Source organism: Myodes glareolus, chromosome X, assembly GCF_982192425.1.
Source record: "Myodes glareolus chromosome X, mMyoGla1.1, whole genome shotgun sequence".
NCBI classification, from domain to species: Eukaryota; Metazoa; Chordata; class Mammalia; order Rodentia; family Cricetidae; genus Myodes; species Myodes glareolus.
Genome location: NC_142053.1, coordinates 19841752 through 19866751, shown reverse-complemented (window position 1 = coordinate 19866751; position 25000 = coordinate 19841752). Strand labels below are relative to the sequence as shown.

At 47.2% G+C, this 25000-nt stretch overlaps 1 protein-coding gene and 1 long non-coding RNA gene across 2 annotated transcripts in view; one reads left to right on the top strand and one right to left on the bottom strand.

Moving 5' to 3' along the window:
* Window positions 1-6263: 6263 nt before the first annotated feature.
* LOC148117220 (EKC/KEOPS complex subunit Lage3-like) lies at window positions 6264-8575 on the bottom strand. The gene is made up of 3 exons (XM_087902762.1): window positions 8188-8575; window positions 7657-7785; window positions 6264-7480 (listed from the first exon to the last, which is right to left on the bottom strand). The coding sequence occupies exons 1-3, from the start codon at window positions 8499-8501 to the stop codon at window positions 7336-7338; spliced, it is 588 nt and encodes a 195-aa protein (XP_087758888.1). The 5' UTR covers window positions 8502-8575; the 3' UTR covers window positions 6264-7335.
* An 11724-nt stretch (window positions 8576-20299) lies between these two features.
* LOC148117219 (uncharacterized) overlaps window positions 20300-25000 on the top strand; it is a 124244-nt gene continuing 119543 nt past the window's right edge. The window contains exons 1-2 of the long non-coding RNA XR_015736993.1: window positions 20300-20461; window positions 22704-22775. This is a non-coding gene — a long non-coding RNA (uncharacterized LOC148117219). The remainder of the gene's footprint in view (window positions 20462-22703; window positions 22776-25000) is intronic.

The following is a 25000-nucleotide window of genomic DNA, read 5'->3' as shown; positions in this document are numbered from 1 at the left end:
TCTATACAGACACGCAGAGACGTCAAGACCCTGATAGATGGTTCAGTCAAGCTGCCTCACCCGAACCGTTTGCCCCTGAATCTGTAACACACACACACACACACACACACAGACACACAAAACCACACACATACACATGACATGCACGCATGCACACATGCCTACACACACATACATACACACAGACACCCCCCCACACAATACATATGAACAAATGCATGCACACACTTATGAATGCATGTGTGCACACAAACAAACACAACACACACAACACAGAACACACACATGCATCTTCATCTCCACTTTCCTATCCAGCAGGACATCACCCAAAGACACTGGTTACTGTGATTGATGCAGTATGGTCCATCACAGCCCTTGTCTTGGCTGAGTTCAGAGACTTATCCCTCTCAACACATTCCTAAGGTAGGAGAACATGTGGAGGACAGGAGGGAGTTGGACAGGATTCACCCAGAGGGACTTGACTCTGTGTCAGAACTTGATTAGAGAGGGAAGTCATCAGCATAGGTATGGGGGAGCTTGTCCCTATGGCCACTTTCTGTGTGGTCTGGGCCCAGGGCATGTGATGACACAGGAGGGGTGACTTGCAAGACTGCTAGGACAGTTCAAGCTACGTAAGGACTGGATGGACAACCTGGGCCCACAGCCAGAGAGGGCCAGGATAAAGAGGAATACATTTGTACCAGATTCAGTCCAGTCAATAACAGGTCTCTACGTCTGTGGCATGTCTGTGTGTCTGTGTATGTATGTTGGTCATAGGGGGATGTTTCTGGAGGGCACCAAGGAGTCACTTGTGGGTATGGTAAATCTCAGGTTATAATGAGAAAACAAAGGGGACTGGTGGAGATAGTCCAGGGTGGACAGACCTCGGTGTTGTAAAATTTGAAAGACTGGTCCAGGGTAGTAGGGGTTGGGAGTTAGGGGTTCATGACGTATGCCTGTAATCCCAGCTCTATCAGCAGATTCAGGAGGATCAGGAAGTCAAGGGTTTAGTTGTCTGTATGTGCATTTTGAGGCCAGGCTGGGCTATTGGATTCTTTTCTCAAAAAAACAAACAAACAAAAAAACCAAAACAACAACAGCAACAAAAAACAGAAAAAAAAGAAAACAAAAAATTCTGCTCATCAGGAATGACAATGTAGCAACATGAGTTCACACAAACTTTGGTTGGTAATTGGAGAGAACATAAGTAGTCGCTAATGGTTAGCAAAACGGAAAGAAAAAGATTACAGAGAGTGAGACAGCTTGTGAACCTTGCTCTTCAGTCTGCCTAGCTGCTCACTACTCTTCCATGCCCTAAGAGAAACCAACAATCGCTTGCCCCATAAGTGCCACCACTTAGGAGGAAACAAACTCGCTAGAAGACATTGACACTCTATGCCGCCAAGTGGAAACATTTGCAAAGCTCTGCCTAGTCATTTATTTTTGAAAACAAGTTTTACTCAAATAAGGGTTTAAATATATTATATCACATTAAAGATGCGAAGGAAAAAAAAAGAAACAAAAACCAGTTTGTTCCTTCACATGGCATGGGTCAGCTGCTGCTAGTGAGTTATGGGCTCTATATCCAGCTAATGAGTGGCATCCGTTTGGTATTTGTTTCCTTGCTTAAAGTATAATGGGTGTTAGGCTGTTGTCACATTCTGTTGTTCAGACATCCCTAAACTAGGATATGTCTGGTTTAAAAAAAAAAAAAAAGATGACCATGGTGGCAAGCCAGATGCCCTGTCACCTCCCTGGAAGAAAAGTATTCCTTTCTGAATTCTGCTGACCTAGTCAGGTTAGACATAAGTGCAGTACAAATTCTAACAGGTCTTAATAATAAAAACTTGGAGTCAGATATTAGGGGGTAAAAACTGAAAGATCAGAGAAGCAGAACAGCCAGCCACTAGTTCTTAGCTCTACCAATTCCTCAGAACCAAGGGGGCAAGATCCTGTCTCTACAAATCCTTAGACTGAATCTCATGTGCTCTTGTCTCATCCTGCCTTATATTCCTCTCTCTCCCCCAGCCAAATTCCTTCCTGTCTCCACCTTCCTAGTGCTGGGATTAAAAACATGTGTCTCCCAAGTACTGGGATTAAAAGTGTGAGCCACCACAGCCTGTCTCTGTTTCTCTTTTAGACTGGCTCAATCTTGATTAGCCCAGGGTGGCCTTGAACTCACAGAGATGCCACTAGCTCTGCCTCTAGAGTACTGGGATACAGATGTATGCCACCACTACCTGGCCTCTATGGCAAACTAGAGGCTTAGTTCCCCACTCTCACCTTCAGACAAGCTTTATCTTTAGATCAGAAACAAATTATCACATTTTCCTTTTTTTTCTGAGGTAAAAAGTAGGTTATAACTAATATAAGAAAAACTATATAAAACAAGTACAATAACTATATATAATATACACAGGCAATAAATCAGCAATATTATATATATCAGCAATGTCTAGTCCACTTGCATTTGACAAGTTCAGAGAAAATACTCCATTATCTATCCTATCTGGTGAGTCCAAAGTCTTGTACCTAATTCACTTTCTATCCCAACTTTCCTTACTATCCAAAACTATTTTTTGATAGCTCTCAACTTTACACACTTTACACTTCTTTAGTGAGTCTCTTTTCTGGGTCTGATCAACAAGGAAAACTATAACTATCTAATGTCCAACTCTCTGTAGATGTGTGTGTGAGGGGGTGTCTGTGTGTATGTGTGTGTGTGTGTAGGCATGTGTGCATGTCATGTGTGTGTGTATGTGTGGTTTTGTGTGTGTGTGTGTGTGTGTGTGTGTGTGTGTGTGTGTTATAGATTTAAGGGCAAACGATTCGGGTGAGGCAGTTTGACTGAACCATCTATCAGGGTCTTGAAGTCTCTGCGTGTCTGTATAGAACAAAATCAGCCTGGTTTCATAGGCAATCTGAATATTGGTGTTACATCACTCATGACTGCTGTCAACCTGAACTATCTGAAGCCTGTGGGCCAGATTTTGGGGAATGGATGATGTGGGTTCCATTTGATCAATCCACCTGCAGAGCATTAGAGTTCCGTCAGTTCTACAGAGAAGATCAGTTTGGCCAGACCCAATCCTCGTGAGGTCCCATTTTCTCAAGTGGCACAGGCCTTGCCTCACCTGGTGCCCTGAGGACAACAGGGCGGGGCGCGGCAGAAGCACCTCAGGCCATCCTAGAGCCGGCAAGGGACAGTAGTGTTGGTGGTGGGTTCTGAGACGACCAGGGCAGCCATGAAGGACCCTGGCAGAAGGACGGGTGACACACTAAGCAAGCAGAGAAGACACGAGTAGCCTCCCAAGCTCTGGTACTCAGGCAAGTAGAGATGATACTGGAAGAGCTGAGGACAATGCCGGTGTGCCGAATGGTTCTGACTGCTCTGGAATCCCCCAATGTTGTGAAGGCAAAGACGACGAGGGCACGTTGGTGGAGAAAGCTGCCCTTGTGAAAAAGCCACCACATGATCCAGAGGAGGGAGAACGCGACGAAAGCCAGTTCCTGGAGTTGTATCCTTTATGACGTTTGTGATAGCTGCTGAGGGATAGTCTGGAGGTGGCCTGAGATGGCTAGGGAGAAGGTTGGGGGGCCCAACACAGAGACGTCTAGAGGAAGTGGTGTTGGAGAAATGGGGGAATCAGGGGCCCTGGAGGAGGCAGTCTATGTGGAGAGCACCCAGGGACAAGAAGGAGTCACCCTAACAATATCCCCCACCTGTGACTTCAAGGTGCCTTTCCAGTCCTTCATGGATGCAGAGTTTGTACGCTTGTACCTGATGCGGAAAGAGGAGACCCTGAAAGGAGTGGTTCACAGGGAGGTCAGAGTGACTGGCAGTGACCTCATTATGTAAGTTCCAGAAGGGGAGGAGCCTGCATGAGGGCAGTAGGCAGCCTTTCCTGTCTCTGCCTGAGGAGCCTACCCCATTGTACATTGGCAGACTCCTTAAGAGTCACTGTAAGGAGGCGGGTGTGGTGAGGCAGACCTGTAGGAGCCTGGCAGGGAGACTGGGGAGTCCTGGAAGGATTGTATCCAGTGTCTCCAGGGGAGGCATGGGGGAGGAGTGGGCTGAGGGGAGCATTCAATGTCTTCTCCTCTCCCCTTCATTTTTTGTCGAGTAACTTCTGAAAACTCCAGCCTCCTCCACAGTTCTGTCTCCTCCCTGCTCAGCCAGCTTCCAACAGTGGCCACTGACCTGAGGTTCTTTGTGCCTGAGTTCTTCAAATCTCACCAGGGATAGAGAGGGGGCTTGGGCTCTCAGCATGCATCCTCCTGCCCTTGACACTGTACCCTTCCCTAGGGCAAAGACTCCCCCAGTCCTTGCTTTAGTGGGGAGGGGAGGGTGGTGGTGGTAATTGTTCTCTGTACCTACCCTCTGATGGCTAAATGTTTGCCAGCATTGAAAATAGAATAAAATTGAGAGACTGGTCTGTGTCTGTGTCTCTGTCCAGCTATCGCTAGTCCAGATTGCCTCATCTTCAGCCCTGAGTTACAGGAGAGCCCCTGGGATTCAGATGCTTAAGTAGTGCAAGGTGATTGCAGGTATATTTGGAAATGTATTATCAGTTGTATCCTGTCATTCATTGTTCGTGACCACAAGCACTTTAAAATGCGTTTGAATTGCTGAAGTCCAAGACACTCCTGATATGTGTAGAAATGTCACGGGTAGAAAAGGTTGACTGTGCCAGTTTAAAATCATGACATGGTTCGAAATGTTACTTATGTGACATTAACAAAGCTAAGCCAATGGGAGAGAAGGGCAATTTTTACCTAAGATGGGTGAATCTCTCTCAAAATCAAAATATAGGGGAACTGCAACAGGATCACGATGGGGGCTGAGAATCAAAAGAATATAAGGGAGGTCATTAAATAACCAGTGAGGGAAAGAGAAAGAGAAGGGAAGGAGGGGAGGAAGAGACTCTTAATGTAGCCAATAGCACCAATACTGGGTCAGTGGACATCCGTCCTCTTCAGCCCCAGCTGCTTCGGGTCAGTTGCTAAGGCCATTGCCCATGGCACGTACACAGAGACTCTCTCCCTCTAGCCCAGTGTCAGATCCTCCCAGGACTGCAAGTGGGCACTGTGCCGACCAGGAACTGGATCTACCCACCCACAAGACAGAAACCTCAAAGTATATGGGGCACAGGACACTAAAGGCACAGGATATGGGGTCAAGATGGACACTGATCAATGGAAGTCCAGGCACAGAGTCGATGAGTGTGGTGATATTTTGCTTGTGCTCTAACAAATAAAGCTTGTCTGAGGATCAGAGTGTGGAGCAAGCCACGATTTAGTAATAGAGGCCCAGAAGTGGTGGTACACACCTTTAATCCCAGTACTCGGGAGGCAGAGGGAAACCCATCTCTGTGAGTTGAAGGCCACCCTGGGCTACACAAAATTGATCCAGTCTCCGAGACATAGAACCAGGTAGTGGTGGCTCACACCTCTAATTCTAGTACTTGGTGATCATAGGCCTTTAACCCCAGCAGCACTAGGGAGATGGAGACAGGAAGGGAGATGACTGAGCTGAGAGGGGAATTCAAGGTGGGAGGAGACAGAAGGGCATGGCATTTAGCCTGAGGACTTAAAGAGACAAAATCCATTCTGTCTGAGGATTTTGTATAGGTAAGCACTCGTTGCTGGTTGTTCCGTTTCTCTGATCTTTCAGATTTCACCCCCTAATGCTTGACTCTGGGCTTTTAGTATTAAGGCCAATTGGAAATCACACTACATCTGGTGCCCATCCTCCTGGAGGGAGAAACTGTCAGTAGACCCTAGGAGACACCCAGAGTTGAAGAGATGGTTGTGAGAATCTGGGCAGCTGAGGTCTTTGAGGTTGAGTCTGGGCAGCTGCAGAGGAACAGAGCACTGCCTCTCCCAGAGGGCCCAACTAGAGACCTGCAAGCCCAGCACACGAGAAAACTACCGGAGACCAGGAATGGGTCACCCCACACACAGTCATCACAAGATCACAGGTAACTGCCCAACCCAATTGAGCCAGGAGCCTGTGACCGTGTCTGTCCACCTGCATACAAAACCTCATCATTCAGGAGGCAGTAGGCAGGGCTCTCGGAGAGACCTGACCCCCACCCAACACATTACAGGGATAGACAGAAGGACTGGGAACATTCAAGACAGAGTGAAGAAAGAAAACAATCAAGAAACAGTATCAAACCAGAAAGAAATAAATTGCCTTTAACACACATATGTACACATACATATATATACACAAACATACATATATATAAACAGTCACAAGAATTAATGAGTGAGTTTAGCAGGATTCTCGCATGCAGGCTGTTTGTACACAGCTAGTCACTACTTAACAAGCACAACCATTTGTCTCAATGTTGCTCTACACTAATCTGAAAGAAGGCCTGGGAGCCTCAGATATCCTGCTCTGGGTTTTCTTTCTTGTCTTCTCAAAATAAATTAGTTTTTCCCTTCTGTATGAAAACGATCAACCCAGTGGTTATGAAAGAGAGTCTGCAGACCGAGATTTGGTGAGTGTAAGGCCCATATTAGAAAATGGTAGAGTAGTATATCTAGAGAAATTTAATACGTGACTATATAAATCTTTAATTCAGGAAATCTGCTTCTTCTAATATACCTTAAGGAAATAAGTTTTCATGAACTCAATTATTTATTACATAGGAAAGTATGGATAAGGCGAAATGTTTAGTATCTGTATATAGGATTTTTTTAATGAAAAATTTTCCTGAAAAGTGTGAGGAAATGGAAAAACTAATATTCCGTAAGAGAAATATTTCCAGGAAAAATATTAAAGGATAAACCTAAAAATGTCTTTATTGCCTTTATATACCTAGTTCTATAGAACCCCTCCCCCACACTCTTTTTTACAGTACTTTGGGATTGAACTCAGGGACTCGGGCACGCTAGCAGAGCTCTTTAGCATAGTCTAACAAAAAATCCTACTTCAAAGATAACCATACTGTGTGCTGAATAACCAACAGACTTTAAATAATATCATTTTTCTTTCCATTTACTAAAATACTTTTTCCTGCTTTGGACTGTGAGAAATTTTAAATTTCAGAACTTTCCTTCCAACCAAAGTACACAGATGAGAAAACCTGGAGGTTTCTGCCATAGCCAAAAGTAATGTCAGACCAAAACATCTAAACCACAATATGTTAGTTTTATTTTGTTCAGCAACAAACATTTAAGCACCCTTTCCTTAAGCAAAAGGGAAACAAGCTAACCATGGGGCTGATAAAAGGGAAATCGCATCAAAACATTGAAATTTGAAGGCAAGGTAACAATTACCAAAACCACGAAATGCCTTTGTCCTGTCTTTTAGGGGGAGAAAGTTTAGGTGTGATGAATCCTTCCTCTTCCTCGTTTGACAACAGCCACAAACTGGAAGTGCTGAATATTTCTCATCACCAGGGAGAGCTGGTCAAGAAAGCTATTGATGGAAATCTGGAAGAGACTGATGTCATCAGTTGTCCACCTACTAAATATGAGAGAAAGAAACACCATCAGGGAAATGAGGGATCTGTTCAGGTCCCTCACACCATACCTTCCCACTTACATCTAACCCACCAGTGTCTCTCCATTTGGACACCCCTAGAGCACACACTGCCTCCCAACTCTGAAACCACCCCTACTCCAGGCTTTGGGAAAACTGACACAACCAAGGTACTGTCATTCACAGTGTACTCCTGTGGAACCATTGGTGGCTGGCGCTGGGCATTGGCGACCAGGGACCTGCGGACCATGTCTGCCTCTACTGCAGACCCGAAAGGCACTCTTACAGAGCTGGAGGGGGCTATGGTTAAGGTATCATCCACTATTAGGTTTCCTATTGCTATGTGGCCTGGTATACTTCTGAGGTCTGTCTGACACTGCCCCCATGTGCAACCCAAGACCAAGACTGTCCCAGAATCTTCTTTCTGACGATGCTAAACAAGCATCATCTACCTCCCGCCTCCCCAACGGTTCAGGTTTTCTTCTACATTATGAAGTCTTCTCAGGATTAGGCAACTCCCTGTCCTGATAGCATGACGTTTCTTTTTGAGCTAACAGTCCAGAGTGTACCAGTCTGTCTCTTCCTTCCCTTGCTGTCAACCTTCCTGCTCACCCACCCGAAAGACTTTGTTTCACGTTTCATCCTTCCTATCTTCCCATAGCCCTGGCCAAAGGTCTCCCAAGAAAGGATACAATTCCAGGGATCGACTTGCAGTTGTTACAGCATCTCCACTGGGTCCAGAGAGAAGTGGTGGTAGCTCGTCTTGGAGAACGACAGCTGCCTCTTCAGCGGCCACACCTAAAGGGCTCCCTGGGTGGGACCTGCCTGGAACAGACTGGCTATTGGCATCTTGTGGGCCACTCTCACGAGGGACCTCGTCTTGGTCACCCTCTGCCGCCGAACTCTGAGAGCTAGACTGGATATCGGAAGCTCGAGGTCGCTGCTGTCCATCCTCGCCTTCTTCGACCCGTGTTCTACCACCTGTGGCCTCACCAGGATCCTGCATGGCGATTCGGACTTTTCATTCAGCTCCCCTGCCTTAAGCAACGGCACTACTCAGGCTCAGCTAAGGAGATGAGGTGGCAGTTATGAGCCCCACCGAGCACACCACGTGAGGCGCACTGTGCTTGAACAATCGAGTTCTCGCGAGATGAGCTACTTCCTGTCTTTTGGTGGGTGGGGGAGGGGCACTAATAACTCTTGTTCCCTTCAAGCAAGTTCTTGGGAGGGTTGGCTCCTGCTGAGCTACTTTCTGGCTCTTGGAGTGTGTGGGATTGGAGAACCACCACCAGCTTCTGTTCCTTGCAAGCAAGTTCTCTTGAGAGTTGGCTCCTGCTGAGCAACTGCCTGGCTCTTGGTGGGTGTGTCTGCTACCCCACCCCCCTACACACACACACACACACACACACACACACAGGCACAGGCAGAATTCCTGCTTCCTAACTGGGCTCTTCCTCTAGGTGGCTTGTACTGATGAAACCATTCGGTATAGAATTCCCCTATGATTCTTCTCCATTCTCGAATGTCACTGCTTCCTTGGCACACAGAAAGTCTGAGGCTTCATGAAGTTCTCTGTGGCACCAATGGTATATGGTGCTGCAATTGGCTTCAGCAAGCAGGTCCAGTCTGTGTCTGGCATCTCTGTAGTTGTTGGGACCCTGAGAGATGGGTCTCCTGAGCCAAACTGTTCCCCCGTATCCAGAATACCCTTGTACACAATGCAGCCCTACATCCCTCACCAGAGGGGCATCCCTTAATGACACTGATAAGTGTGACTGAAAGACATTAGTGCTGACCGAGATCAGAGACAGATTTTCACTGCATTCCTGTAATCATGTTCCTAAAACTGGATTCTTGTTGGGGGATGGGATGGCATGGGATAGGATGGCATGGGATGAGCTAAAAGGCATGTACCCCTGCCCCATAATTGGGTGTCAGGAAGCAGTCAGTAGGTTAGTCGCATATATGATGCCACTCTGGATAACATCACTGTGCTCATGATCCAGGGGACCCACTTGAACTACCATCCAGGACAGTGGCCTCTGATTACATTTCAAAACAGAAGTAAACATAGCAGAAAAGGATTAGCTATTAGCTCAGGTAAACTGTTTCAGTCCATGAGCCCATCATGGTCTTGACTTCACTGCTCATATTCTCATTCTTCTCACTTTTCAACTGGACTTTGGGTGCTCAGTCCAGTGCTCCAATGTGGGTCTCTGCTTCTGTTTCCATCAGTTGCTGGATGAAGGTTCTATGGTGATATTTAAGATATTAATCAGTCTGACTACAGGGCAAGTCAACATCAGGCCTTCTCTCCTTTATTGTTTAGGGTCTTAGGAGGGGTCATGCTTGTGGATTCCTGGGAAATTCTCTAGAGTGAGGCTTCTGCTAACCCTATAATGACTCCCTCAATCTAGAGATCTCTTTCCTTGCTCTCCTCTCTGTCCTTCTTCATCTCAACTATCCCTTCCCTCAAGTTCTCCTCAGCCCTCCCTTTCTTCTCTCCTCTTCCGCTTCTACCCTCCCTCCCTTCTTCCCCACCCCATGCTCCCAATTTTGTCAGGTGATCTTGTCTGTTTCCAACTTCCAGGTGGATCTATATATTTTGGTGATCCCCTGATTACTTCACTTCTCTAGGATCATGAACTATAGGGTCAATGTCCTTTGTTTATAGCTAGTATCCCCTTATAAGTAATTACACACCATATTCATCTTTTTGGGTCTGGATTATCTCACTCAGGATAGTGAATTTTGCACGCAAAATTCAAGATGTCACTTTTTTTTTAAAGCTGAGTAGCACTCTAATGTGTAAACGTGCCACATTATCTTTATCCATTCTTCAGTTGAGGAACATCTAGGTTGTTTCCAGGTTCTGGCTATTACAAATAGTGCTGCTATGAACATAGTTGAACAAATGCTTTTGTAGTATGATAGGGAATCTCTTGGGTATATTCCCAAGAGTGGAATTGCTGGGTCCTGAGGTAGGTTGACTCCCAATTTCCCGAGAAATCATCACACTGATTTCCAAAGTGGTTGCACAATTTTGCATTCCCACAAACAATGGATGAGTGTTCCCTTACTCCTCATCCTCTCCAGCATAGGCTATCATTGGTGTTTTTGATTTTAGCCACTCTGACAGGTGTAAGATGGTATCTCAAGATTGTTTTGATTTTCATTTCCCTGATCGCTAAGGAAGTTGAACATGTCCTTAAATAAGTTTGGGCCATTTGAACTTCTTCTGTTGAGAATTCTCACTTCAATTCAGTACCCCATTTTTAATTGGGTTATTTAGAATTTTAATGTCTAGTTTCTTGAGTTCTTTATATATTTTGGAGAATAGACTTTTGTCTGATGTGGGGTTGGTGAAGATCTTCTCTCATTCAGTAGGTTGCCTATTTGTCTTATTGACAGTGTCCTTTACTTTACAGAAGCTTCTCAGTTTCAGGAGGTCCTATTTATTCATTGTTGCTCTTATTGTCTGTGCTACTGGGGTTATACTTAGGAAGTGGTCTTCTGTGCCTATGCATTGAAGGCTACTTCCCACTTTCTCCTCTATCAGGTTCAGTGTGGTCAGATTTATATTGAGGTCTTTAATGCATTTGGACTTGAGTTTTGTGCATGGTGATAGATATGGATCTATTTTCATTCTTCTACAGGTTGACATCTAGTTATGCCAGCACCATTTATTGAAGATGCTTTCTTTTTTTCCTTTGTATAATTTTATCTTCTTTGTCAAAAATCAGGTGTTCATATGTATGTGGGTATCCAGGTCTTCAATCCATTGGTCAATGTCTCTGTTTTTATGCCAATACCAAGCTGTTTTCATTACTGTAGCTCTGTAATGAAGCTTGAGAGATGGCTCAGAGGTTAAGGAGAGTCTGCATTGTTTTCAAGGATATAGTATTAAAAGTTTGGCAGTAGTGGATTACATAATATGAATTTCAGCCTGAAATTCATTTGGGAAATGAATCTTTAAACACTGACCAGTACTTCTGGGAATTTGTGCACATAAAATCACTTCACATTTTGGTAAAGTTATGAAATAATTTGTATAAGGACTTAAAGTTAAATTCAATTTGGGGCTTATAACTCTTGTTAAAGCAATAAGCACAAAGCCTATTAGAACTATTTTTTCTTCATTTAGGCACTAAATATAGCAAATCCATTTTTTTCACAAACTCCTAGAAGATCCAGGATTTCTAACATTGTCATAAACACACAAATCTTTTATAAAACGAAAGCCGTGAGTTTAAAGCCCCACCGCTGGCAGATGGGTAAGAGCATGCACTGCTGTGAGGACTCAGCTAAGTAAGTTCTAGAACTGCAAGTGAAAACAAGCTCCAAACATTTGCTGCCAATAGCATTTGCTGCCAATAGCAGAAAGACAATTGTGTCAAAAGAAAATATTGTAATGTTAAATTAGAGACCCTCAAATAAATACTAATTTCCTTTTCACAAATGATCTTTGCACAAAGACGTTCCAAAAGCACCTGAAGGAGTCCCAAGCCAAACATAACTGAATGTAATGAAGATGAGCAAGTTAAATTAAAAGCCAGACTGGATTCTGTCTTGGCTGGAGAAAGCAGTTAGGTGACATGGATGGTGACTATAAAACTTCAAGTGGTCAGTCAATCAACTCATTTGAGATTACACACATAGTAAACACTTGAAGGGATATTGATAAAACAAGGCCAAATCTAAATTAAACACATTCAAATGAATATGGTGTCACACATCAAAAATGCCATTTTATTATAAAATAACACAAGAAATTGGGCCTCTATATACTTCCTTCCCTTCAGGGTCTTAAAGCTGCCAGTTCTTGCCAAGCAGTCACTGTGTTCCATATTCATAAAGTATAAATAACACTAAACTTGTTAAAGAACACTCTGGGTTACAGATACAGACATTAAATATACAAGAAAATTAAAATAAAAATTCAGGGCTGTTGGCATGGTGGGTATTAACACTGGCCTCTCTGCCAGAGGACCTAGGCTTCATTCCCAACGCCTACACTCAAAACACTCACAAGTGGCTCTAAGGCCACCATCAGGAGATCTGATTCCCTCTTCTGGTTGCTGTGGATAATGCATGCATGTGGTGCACAGACGTACATGCAGGTAAAATACCCATTCACATAAATTCACAAAAATAAGATAAACCTTAAAAAATAAAATAAAAACAAAAATGAGAAATCAAAAAAAGTTCAAGAACGACTGCCAAGGTGTTCGGGCTTGTTGGAGAATAATATGTGTGACTGTTTCCTTATCTTCATATTGAAATTATTAGGAAATTTTGCTCTCAGAGAGGAACTCATCTTGTAGCCTGAGCTATAAGAATATGTAAGAGTTAAATGTGCAGGAAGAAATAAGGACATAGCTGACCTTAACACCTAGAGAAGCTTTATTGAACGTCAGAGAGGTGGCTTCTCGAGTTTTGGCCACACAACCATCAGGGCACAGGACCCAGACACTCAATACCAGAGTTCCAAAGAATGAAGATTACATGTTTCAAGCTGGGGATAGAGAAGGAGGAAGGGTATTTGCTTAGGGCAGAATGGCGAAATTAGCTGTTTTCCTTACACAAACTGTTTGTTTTTGAAACTGTGTGATGGAGTTGTTTTTGCAACCACTGGGTGTTCTCGGTCGGGATCAGAGGCTTTTATCTGCAGTTCTCAAATAGCTGGCTTTTAGAACTTTGAGCATTTCTTAGGACCTTGGTTTTTGGGGGGAAGGGGGAGGCGTGTTCCTTTACAGGTTACCACCAAGCACATGATCCTCTTGTCTTTGCCGTCCAAGAGCTGGGTTGTTACAAGCTTTAAGAGGAAGGCTGGAGATTCAGAGGCTCTTCGAATGCTACAAGAGGACATAAGCCTAGAGACAAGGCAGTAGTCTGGGGAGGAAAAAGATGGGAGTCTCAGTGAATGCACGGAAGTCTGGGGAGAAGACAGTAGGCTTAGGGTGAGGCTAGCAGGCTGCAGGGAGATCTGAGGTCATGGGGCGGGTGGAAAACATCAGGAGAAGACACGCATGAAGGCAAGAGGTTAGGAATGAGGACAACAGGTTCAGGGGGAAAGGTTAGAAGCTAGGAAGAAATAGGAATCTGGGGAGGAGGGTAGAAAGTTTCAGAAGAGGGTAGGAGGTTTGGGAGGGATGAAGGGTGGGGAGATCACATGGCTAAAGGAGACGGTTAGTGGCTAGAGAAAGGTAGAAGTCACCGGAGCAGCACAGGTAGGAAGGCAGGAGACAGCTGAGATAAGCTGGGAAGGAATGCAGGAGTCTAGGAGAGAAAAGGAGAATCAGGGAGTAGACAGGGAACTAAAGGCTGAGACAGTGATGAGCTAGAGGGTACAAGGCTGGGAGGAGGCATAGGGATAGTGAGAAGATAAGGTGGATGTGAAGAGTCTGGGAAAGAAGACCAGGGACCAGGGGCATTTGGAGGATGAATGAGAGCAGGAGGGTCAGGTGAAATGTAGCACAGTAGGTCTGGAGAGGCCACATGGGTAGAGGGTTTTAGAAGGGGGCAGCACCCTGGCATACCTGTGGCCTGCCCAAGCTGGGAAGCTGAAGCGGTAGGTGAGGCTTTCCCATGTTTCCTGGTAGTCCTTTCAGGGCATTGGGTGGCTATGGCATCTTAGAAGGTCAATTCATCACCAACACACAGACAGGGAGCCCCTCCCAACCACCTTCCAGGCCTGACGTCCCTCTTTTGTAGAACCATTTTGAGATGTAACCTGAACCCTGAATGGGCCAGTGAGCCCCCAGGAAGGTACTAGAAGAGTAAATAATTGTCCATTGGTCTCCCTGTGTCAGGTAGTCAGATAAAATGGACAGTTCTTTTCTGAACCAAAGCTCAGGTCTGTCCCCTTCTTTGCACGCAGGCCCAAGGTTAGTCTCTGCCGCTTTATGCAGCCCTTCTCCAGACTGCCTCCTCCACTCTTGAGGATGGGGCAGGGGACTGTCCTCTGCCTGCTCCTCCTGTTCTCCCTCTTTCTCCCCTAACCTGGTCTGGGGGCATTCCTGAGGCTCTCTGCCTCTGCAGACAGGAAAGAACAGGAAATATTGATTACAATCGTCTCTTTCCCCCACAGCCTGCTGTCTGCCCAGCAGAACCTGCGATGACACTCGTGTGACCCAGAAGCCCATCTTCCAGCCATGAGCAGCCTGGCAGCCGTGTGCCACAGGATCTGGGGAAGTGGGAAGGATTCCAGGAGTAAGCAGCTGCTGTCAGGATAGGGTGGAGAGGCAGAGTGCACAGGAGGCCAACTCTGAAGACTTCTCTTTATTTTTTTTTCAGGCCTTGGTCTTCTAGGTGATGGCTCCCTTCTCTGATCATTTCAAGATGGATCCCTATGTAGAGATGCCTGCCTCTGTTCCTGAGCAGCCCGGGGAGCAGCTGAGTGAAGAACCTGCCTAGAAGAGGAAGGGCCTTTCTGGTAGAGGCTTAGAGAGTGGTGGTGTGGCTCAGATCTTCTGGCCCCGCCACAGAAAAGATGCCAGTGTACCTCGGGCACTGATGTCTCCTAGCACCACTGTGAGGGAGGTGTATTCTCTCATCTCATGAACACAATGGGGATCAAGGACCGGGCTGGGATTTGCCCTTGTTATACACAGAAGAAGGGGGAACTCAGCCTGCCCTGGACCTGCAATCCCCAACCCCTTCTGCAGTCTTCTTCATGACATGGAAGGAAGCTGAGGTGGGGAGGGAGTAGAGAGTTGCCAGGGGACCTAGGGAGAAAGAGAGGCTGTGGGTTAGGGAAGCTGAGCATCTGCCTTTCCTTGGAGTGGATGAGAAGACAGGCAGATAGATGAGTTTATGAACAGAGAGGAAGGTTCAAGAGCTTCCTGAAATGCCTAGTCCTCTCCACCTCTCTGGTACTTGACCAGGGCCCCCGAGCAGTTGTGTGGTAGTGAACTACAATGATGGCATTGTGGTTCATGGGAAGTTGAAGAGCTACAGGCAGGTACACATGGTATGGCCCTGTTTCTTTGTTCCCAGGCTTGTAGCCCCATCCCAGGCATCACATGGGAAAAAAATCTCCTCCAGATATACTGAGCACAGTCTGTCCAGGAGGCCTTTCTTAGGCTAGACTCTCCAAATGCCCAAGGATGACCCAAGGAATACTTTTGCTACTTCTCCTACACTCCTCCAAGCTTCTCTGTCACTGGTATCTCAAGGTCCATGCATTGCTTTCCTGATACAGAAACCTTCAGCATGCCGTCAGCCTTGACCTACTGGACAAATGAGTATGGAGACAGAGGCCCTGCCTTCTTAGACCTCCTGCTCCAGGAAGCCCCTCCCTGATTATGTCCAGACATGGGCTACGGTGTGAGGTCAGAAACACTGACAATGGACTGGACTCTGGGCGAGGAGATGGGGGTAGAACTAGGATTCTGCTTTGTGTGTTTCATTCTGGCCCTGAATAGTTTGTGAGCCTCTGTTTTCCCTGCCCCCTTGTGTAGAAGGCCGCAGCCACATCCTCCATCATCAAGATGGCGCTGACATCCGGCTTCACCACCAGGTGAACACACACGTGTTGGTATCTTTCCACTTCTGTGTCCCCGCCTACTCCCGAGGCATCACCTGGGACTGGGAGCAGCGGACCAATCCAAGAGTGACTCGTTCGAAGCTAGGACTGTTTCATATATAAGGGATGGCTTCCTTCATATCTGGGTCTCCGTCATATGGCTTATGCTCTAGCTCCCAAGAGGATTAAAGCCTTTCTACAGAAGTATCCTATGTGTCCCGCGTGGTTCTTGCAGGCGAGGCCGAGCGCGGGACATCTGGTGCCGAAACCCAGGAAGAAGAAGAACTTTGCACCGCCGGAGACCAGGAAGGATTCAAAACTGCAGGCATGCATGCTTAGAGAGGTACGCTCTAAAGTCCAGAGAGCATATCAGAAACTGAGCAGCAGTGGAAGGTTGTGCGCGCGCACTCAGATAAGTTAAAAAGGACCCCCCAATGATTCTAAGAAAGTAAAAATGGGGGAGAAGGCTGATTTACAAGGTCAAAAGCTTTATGTTATGTTGTTCATGTTGTTTTTTATGTACTGGACAGGAGAAAGATATTTGAATTTAGGAACTGCTAAAAAAAGGTAGTTTAAATTTAAAACATGGACTTAAGAATATGATGTTTTGGAGGAGAGGTTCTGTTTTCGCCTCCACGAAGGATGGGAGCCTAAGTATGTGCTTGAGATCCACGTGGTTTGAATCACTGAGACCTCCTGAAATGTTGTAGTGTTTACCCCTAAAATGCAGCGGCCCAATAACAGCAGGAAGCAGCCAGAGAGACTAACGACGCCCAAATTCCCTAAAAGATTAAATGAGGTCCTTTCAATGGTTGCAGAGCAGCAAGCCTGCTTCTCTGAGTTCCGCTTTGCTCCGTACACCGGTTTGGGCTCGGAGTGGGTGCAGCTGGGGCTGGAGGGCAGCTGGAGCGGAGCTTTGCTCTATGGCTATGGTGGGGTTCACGTTGCGCCGGCTCGGTTGGTGCCTGGCCTGGAGGGTGTCACGGTGGTGCCAGGAATGAGAGCGATGCCACAGGCAGCCGGGTCAGAGGGCTTACAATGTACCTGGGACTATGAGGGTCTCTGAGGCTAAAATGGCTCTGATTCCATTTGGCTATGCTAAACGATGCTAACTTCAGGCAGGGCTGATCGTAATTATCATAATAAAAGCACAATTAAGGTTTAGACGCAGTAAACAGGCAGTACTGTATTACATCTACATAGTGCGACTTAAGTTTTTAAAAACTGCTTAGCATTTTAAAAACTCAAGTCCTCCTGAAAGATTGCTGTGTATACGCTTGGCTTGTCTGGTGTTTCAGGATCCGCAGGGAGGTGGATGCAAAGGGCCCTTGGATTTTGGGGTGATTGGGTCGTTGGCTGGATCTGTGAGAGTTTACAGCCGCTTTTGCTGTGGCACAGGTGTTGAGAGTTGGCTAATAGGGAAGCGGCCCTGTTCGCCGCCTCTCCCATCGGCCCCTTGAGCTGCAGCGGCTCTGGCGCGGACCTTGAGATGTTGCCAGCCTATGTCACCTCAGTTACCAGTCCGGGTGTTGGCTCCCGCCACACTCCCCCACCAACACAGCAGCGGAGGTCTGGGCTGGCCCCGCGGGGAAGGCGGGGGCGCCTGGGGGTGGAGCCGCCACTTCCTGGCCTGGGACATGCGGAGCCACGCAGCGAGCAGGCCCAGGGCCGCACACAGCCCTTGGATGGCGGGCGGGCTCTGGAGCCCGAGGCCACTGTACCAGCAAGAAATACGGGAGCCAATAAATCTTAAATCTAATATCAACAAACAGGGCCTGGGTTTTTCCTAGGCGCCACTGGGGCAACACGGCCTATATCATCAAAAACAGAGACCCTCAATCAGTTATCTACCACAATGGCTACAGCCCTGGATCAACAGGCTACCATAGATACATCTATTAGAGATAGAATAAAAAACAGGTGGATATCTTATGACAGCCTACCCAATTGGGCTATAAATGGAAAACTCCAGCCTTATGTATGACCAATGTACCATATGAAAACTTTATAAAAAAGGCTAACTTGTCCCGAGAATTGTCTTTGTATCTTGCAGGAGAATTTTGATGATTTGCTGTCCTCCTTGAGACGGTCCATTGTGACAATCAACTCCACGCGAATGGACATAAGCTTGGCCAAAGGATTCCAGTCCTGGGTTGTGTCCTTCATCCCCTACTTCAAAGAATGGGTGGGGATGAAAATGTTTTGAAATGGTCCTACGCTATGGAATAATGTTTCTCCTCTGGATGGTCTGCTGACTCAAATCCCAAAGTCTTAGGGACAAAATGGTTTTTGCTCAGTGCTGGCTACCCTGGAACAGGGAGCATCTACTGATATATGGTTATCTATGTTGAAGCAGTAAGGTTTATGCCAACCAGCTCCTGCACCCCTAGGACAATGGTCCATTACACAGGGTGGAATGCTTGGCTTAGCTAGCCCTAAAGGTTGTCGAGCTGAAGAGCATCGCACAGAAAATGGCCCTCTCTGAGAGATAAGTCGCTCTGCATAAGGATTTCCTGCCATATGTTCCCTTTCCCAAAAAATTGGCAGAGGGCAGGCTGGATAGGTTCCAGGTGTCATGAGCCTAGGGGCAGATTCCATGTAAGCCCATTTTAATGTTTTCATTTTGGGAAATGCGACCTCTATCTTTACCTTCCTAGGGAGTTGCCTTTCTGCAAAGAAGTAAAATTAGGGGGAGATGTAGAAGGCCGCAGCCACATCCTACATCATCAAGATGGCGCTGACATCCGGCTTCACCACCAGGTGAACGCACACGTGTTGGTATCTTTCCACTTCTGTGCCCCCGCCTACTCCCGAGGCATCACCTGGGACTGGGAGCAGCGGACCAATCCAAGAGTGACACGTCCGAAGCTAGGACTGTTTCATATATAAGGGATGGCTTCCTTCATATCTGTCTCTCCGCCATATGGCTTATGCTCTAGCTCCCAAGAGGATTAAAGCCTTTCTACAAAAGTATCCTATGTGTCCCACATGGCTCTTGCAGGCGAGGTCGAGCGTGGGACACCCTTGGCTACCTTTCTTCCTCTAGGATGGCCTGGCTGTGTGATGGGGTCGTGATGCACTTTATCTCCTTGCTGTCTGTGCTGCAGGCAGCGGAGCTTCAATCAGCTCAGAGACTGGACTTGGATGGCCGCATACTTCCATGTGTGATGAACTCTGCACTGCCAGTGCTGTCTGGTCAGAGATGTCGTTTCTGATGTTGCCACATGTTGTTGTCTCTCAAAGTTAAAAGAAAATCCTCCAGTCAGTACACCAAATACCGCCTGAATGCCTCCTCTTTTTCTCCGGTGCCATACCTTACCTAGGTTGGGGAAATGGGTGGGGTGTGGGACAGCACGCTCCAAGCCCAGTGAGGTCATTCAGAGAGCTGGTCAGGGAAACTGAAGCTTCAGAGCCTCCTCCTAGACCACCATTGACAGGACCACCACCCTCTGCTCCCCACATCCAGTGGGTAACAGTCGAGCAATGCCCAGAATGTTCCAGTTGTTGTCATTCAGTGTTCAGAGAAAGAAGCTAAGCAGAGGCTTCTCTTTCATTCCAGGGTCTGGACTGAATGTGTTTAATTCAAATTGAGCCTGAAGAGAAAGGGGAAATGCAAGAACGTTCTGCAGGCCACTCTGCAGCCCAGAGATCCATCTGCAGGAGCAGGTGGTAAAGTTCTTAACGCCATCTGACCGGGAGCTTGCTAGGCTCCCGTGACAAAATGAACCACCTGCTACAAAGCTGGAGCTGATTTCTGTATAAACTGACGTACGACTGTTCCATGGTATGGTTAAGGGGAAGGTTTTTATTGCAGAAATGAGAGAGAGAGGGAGAGAGAGAGAGAGAGAGAGAGAGAGAGAGAGAGAGAGAGAGCAACCAGAGGCATCTGGAAGAGTCCAAATCAGGAATGAAAGTAGGCAGAACATGGCCAGCAGATTGTATCTGGTCAGGGAAAGAGAGGGAAGAAAGTTGGGGAATAGGAAAGGGAGAAAACAGCAAGAGAAGCAGGAGCCTGTCCCACACACAGGTAGTGAATACACAGCAGGACTGGCAGCATTAAAAGAGGAATGAGTAACTAGGGCCAGAGAAGCCATTGAACTGGAAGGAATGCCGTGCAGGGGAGGTCATGAGAAGGGCTTGGATGCTAGCATGAATGTGGAATGTGGAGTAGGTACTTGTGACACCTGCAAGCACTTTGTGCTACCAGCATACACTTCTTAACATGCTGGGAGGAGCCACAGACAGCCACAGGTCCCTTCTGCCAGAGATAAGGGAAGGACACTTCTCATTGGAGGGAAACCGGCTTCACAAGTTCCCAAGGAATGCTTGATTTTATCTAACACCCAGAAATCCTCCTGTTTTCCAGGCTGAGCTCATTTCCAGACATTCGGATAGCCATTTGGAGCTTAGAGGACTGAAGCTTCCTTTGGACCTGAAAGGTGACTGCTTTTCTCTCATGACTTTACCTCTGTTCTCTCAGAACTCCATTCTGAGGGGTTACCAGAGAATCCAGGAGCCCTAGGGCTGAGGTGAGGTGGGGCTTAGCAAGAGAGCAGGAGGCTCAGCGCAGAGGAGGCTGGGGGAGGTCAGACAGTAAGACTGTGAGAGACTCCCTTGTGGGGGTTGGGAAAAGGGCACCCAGGAGGGTAGGAAAGGTAACAGGAGGCTCTAATGCATTGTGGGAGACTGGAGGAAGTCAGGAAGTTTTCCTGGGAAAGTAGGAGAAGCAGGACAGGAGACTCCTGGGTGCTGTAGAACAGGACAGGATGCTTGGGGGGTACTGTAGACCTTGGGGAACATAGAGGGCTCAGGAGAAAGACAAAAAGCTGAACAGATACCCAGGAGTCTCATTGGGACAGTAGGAGGTCAGGCAGGAATGACTAAAGGCTGGGGAGGCTAGCAGAAGAGTGGTGTAGAAGGTAAGAAGCTCAGGGGGTGTAGGATTCTGGGAAGGGTGACAACAGGCTGGGGGGATGGTAGGGTGGGAGATGATAGGAGGATGGGCCATGCAGAAGACTCTAAAAAGGGACAGGAGGCTAGAGGAAAGGTTACATTGTGAGAAGGGCAGGAGGGTTATAGAGTGGGCCTGAAAACTAGAGAGGCAGGTAGGAGGTTAAAGGGGAAGTCAGGGATGAAAGGGGTAGCTGGGGGAGGGCATAAGGTTTAGAAGGAGGACCAGAAGCACAGAGGAAGCTTGGAAGACTGAAGAAGAGAAACCAAGGGCTCAGGAATGCAGTATGTGAGCCAGGTGAGAAGGATCAGAAGAAGGTATGGATGTGTTAGACAGAGAAGCTGGCTCAGGGACTGTATGAGGCTGAGGGGAAGGCAGGCAGAGCTAGGAGACAAATACTAGGGTGGGCAGAGGGCAAGGATCGACAGCCATACTGTTAAGGGAAGGTGGTGTCTGGTGGGCAACACAGAAGACTGAGAAAGGTAAGCCGGACAAGAAACAGGAGGGGTCATGGGATTGGGGAGGGCAGAAAATTTTGGGGTGCACAACAGACTGGAGGGGAGAATGGGTATCTGGGATAGGGCAGAAGGGTAGGGAGCTTGGCAGGAAGCTGAGAAGGCACACAGGAGAGTGAGGAGAGCTTTAGGAGACTCGTGGGGACAGCCCATGATGAGAAAGGCAGGTTTCGTGGACGGTATGTGGCTGGGTTGAGGAAAGAAGAACAGGGCTGTGTGAAAGCAGAAAGAAGGCTGAGATTGAGGCATAGACTGAAAGGACAGCTGGGAGCTGGGAAGGGAGGGGAGACTTCGGGAGGTAGGGGCCAAGAGGCTGGAGAGAAGACTGATGAGAAAGACACATGGGTGAGGAGAGCAAAACGAGGAAGGATGTGAGAGGTGGAAGGCTAGGTAGGGAAGGTTAGGTAGGGAAGAAGGAGACTTGGGAGGAAGGAAAAGGCAAGGCCTCAGGCTGGTGAGGACTGCTAGTGGGTGGGGGAAGGGCAGATCGTGGGTGAGGAGGGCAGGAGGTTCAGGGGAGGTTATGATGTTACAGGGTGTAAGTCTATTGAGGAAGGAATTGTGGCCAGAGGGAAGGAGGGGACTGTGGAGGGTGGAAGGCCTAGGAAGTGTGCAGGAAGCTAAGGAATACTGTAGGAGTCGGGGGTGGGGTCTGAGAAACTGTGGGAGTATGGAGAGGAGAATAAAGGAGAGCAGAAGCTGGAGAAGGCAGCGTACATGAGAGAAAATTGGGATATGGATAGAGGCTCAGGGCACTGTAAGGGTCTGGGGGACCCAGAAGGTTGAGGAGGAGGCCCAGGAGCTCAGGATGAAATCAGGAATGAAATAGATGGTAAAGGAAAATGGAAGGTTGGGGAAAGATAGAAGGCTTGGGGAGGGCAGAAATCTGGGAGATGGGAGTGATGTGGGATTCCCTTCTGGATGCTATAAGTAGGTTTTATTCCCATTGTTTAATAAAGAAGCTGTTTTGGCCTATGGTAGGACAGAATAGAGCAAGGCGGGAGATCCAAGCAGAGATAGAGGAGGAAGGAAGGCGGAGTCAGGGAGACGCCATGTTGCCACCCAAGAAGCAAGAGGTAGCAAATCGCTAGACTTGCGGTAAAATATAAAGTAATGGAAATGGGTTAATTTAAGAAATAAAAACTAGCTAGAAATATGCCTGAGCCATTGGTCAAACAGTGTTGTGATTAATATAGTTGCTGTGTAATTATTCAGGTCTGTGTGGCCGGGAAACCAAACTGCCGTCTCCATTTACAGAGGAGCAGAAAACTGGAGGCAAGACAGGAGGTAAAGGAGGAGATAAGGATTGTTATAATCCAGAGAAGAACAAGAGGCTAGAAGAGAAGGGGAGGCTCCTGGTGAGAGCTGGAATTATAGAACAAAGACAGCAACATGGAGCCTCAGAGGGTGGGTAGGACACTGAAGATGGTTCACTTTAGGATTAGTAGTGGAGGAGAAAGCAAGATGCTCAAAAGATAGTCAGAAAATTTGGAACTAGGCACTAGATGTGTGTGTGCGTGTGTGTGTGTGTGTGTGTGTGTGTCTGTGTGTCTGTGTGTCTGTGTGTGTCTGTGTGCGTCTGTGTGTGCAGCGGGAGAACTAAGTGTACAGAGGAGAGAAAGCATCCCGGAGATGGGCCTGATGCTGAGAACAGTTAGAAGGTTGACAGGACAGGATGGCAGAGTGAAAGGCACCAGAGTTGGGGATTAACACAGAGAGGAAGCAAGGCTGATCAGGAAGACACACACACACACACACACACACACACACACACACACTCACACACACACACACACACACACACACACACACTGGCCCAGGGTAGGAGTCTGCAGATGAGGACAAAGCCCAAGGCATATGGTATGGTTGTAGACTAAAGAAAGGCCTAGGTATGAGGAGTGCCAGATGATCATGGAGAAGGAATAAGAATCAGAGATGTCAGGAGTAAGGGGGGTGGGTAGATGAGAGCAGAAGGATGGATCTGAGGAGAGAAGACCTGGAGAAAGACAGGAAGGTCTGATGAGGGAAGAAAACAGAGTGAGAGCAGGTTCTGAGGGAGGGAGGAAGGCAGGGGGAGAAGATTGGAAGGAGGGAGAGCAAGCCCCTTAGGGGAATGCATGTGACTGAGAGAAGGAAGGATGAGGATGATGAGGCAGCTGAACAGGAACCTGTGAGGGTATTTAAAAAAAATTTGTTACAGAGCAGGAGGTAGATACTGGCCAAGGGATTGGAAGGAAATAGTAGTTTATAGAGAAGGACATGTAGAAGGGCGTGAGGTTAAAGGGGAAGGTGGGAGTTGGGAGAGGATGAAGAGGAAGACAGAAGAATGCAAAGGAAAAAAGTTTAGGAAGAACCTAAGAGTCTGGGCAGAAGGGCAGAACCATGGTGACAAAGCAAAAAGGAGCCTAGGGTAAGGCTACAGGAGGTTTAATATTCATACAGGGGACTGAAGAGGAGGGAGAGATGGTGAGGATGGTGGTAGAATACAGGAGAATAGAATGTAGATGAAGAGTAGGAGAGAAGAAGGTGCCCTAAAAGGGCATAATGGTTATCAGGACAAAAGAAGTTTGGGGAAGAGAGCAGGAAGCTCAGGGACAGGGTAGAGGTGAAGGGAAGAGGTAGACACTGCAGGGTGGTGAGGATACAGGTAGCTTAGTGGGCAGTTAGAAGGATGGGGTGGAAAGAAGACGGAACTGAGGACAAGATGGAGGTGACAGGAGACTAGGGAGGAAGGACAAATAGAAGTGTCAGGAGACACACAAAGAGGATACTGGTGAGGAAAATGGTCAGAGTATCATAAGAGTGGAGAAGACCTGGGAGGAGGTGAACTGTTTGCTTTATATTCCTAGTGAGTGGAACCAGAGGCTCTGGAAATTGAGAATCCTGGGAAAAGAGGCTCATGGAAAGTCTAAAGGCTGGGGACATACAGAAAATCGGGACAGGAAGATAGGCAATATGCTGACTTCTGTAAGGCTCATGTGGAGGGAATCAGGTTCCAGGAATTCCCCAGAGACACAGGGCAGTGAGCAGACTAGAGATGACATCATGAGGGATGTCAGCTGAGAATGGGGGTCCATGCTCCTGAGGAGAGAATGAGCTTCTGGGATAACATAAGGATAAGGAGGATAAGGGTCTTAAAAGAGATTGGAAGGAAGCCAGGTGGTGGTGGCACAGGCCTTCAATCCTAGCACTCGGGAGAAAGAAGCAGGTAGATTTCTTTGAGTTCAAGGTCAGCCTGGTCTACAAGAGCTAATTTCAGGACAGGCTCCAAAGCTACAGAGAAACACTGTTTTGGAAAATCAAAAGGGGGGATATTGAAAGAGCTAGAGAGATAGTTCAGCAGGTAAGTGCCTTCGGTTCAATTATCTGCAACCCATGATTGTTCACAACCATCTATAATTGGATCTAATGCCCTTTTTGGCATGTAGACACACATGTAGGCAGATCACTTATACCTTCAAAATACATAAAAGGGAAGGAATGCATGGAGAAAGAGAGGACTGGGGAAGCAA

Coding starts and splice junctions, on each gene's coding strand:
- LOC148117220 (XM_087902762.1), bottom strand. CDS start 8,501: ATGCAGGATCCTGGTGAGGCCACAGGTGGTAGAACACGGGTCGAAGAA. Junction 7,786..8,187: donor GCAAGTCGATCCCTGGAATT/GTATCCTTTCTT, acceptor AGCCCCCTCCAG/CTCTGTAAGAGTGCCTTTCG. Junction 7,481..7,656: donor AATGACAGTACCTTGGTTGT/GTCAGTTTTCCC, acceptor TCTCATATTTAG/TAGGTGGACAACTGATGACA.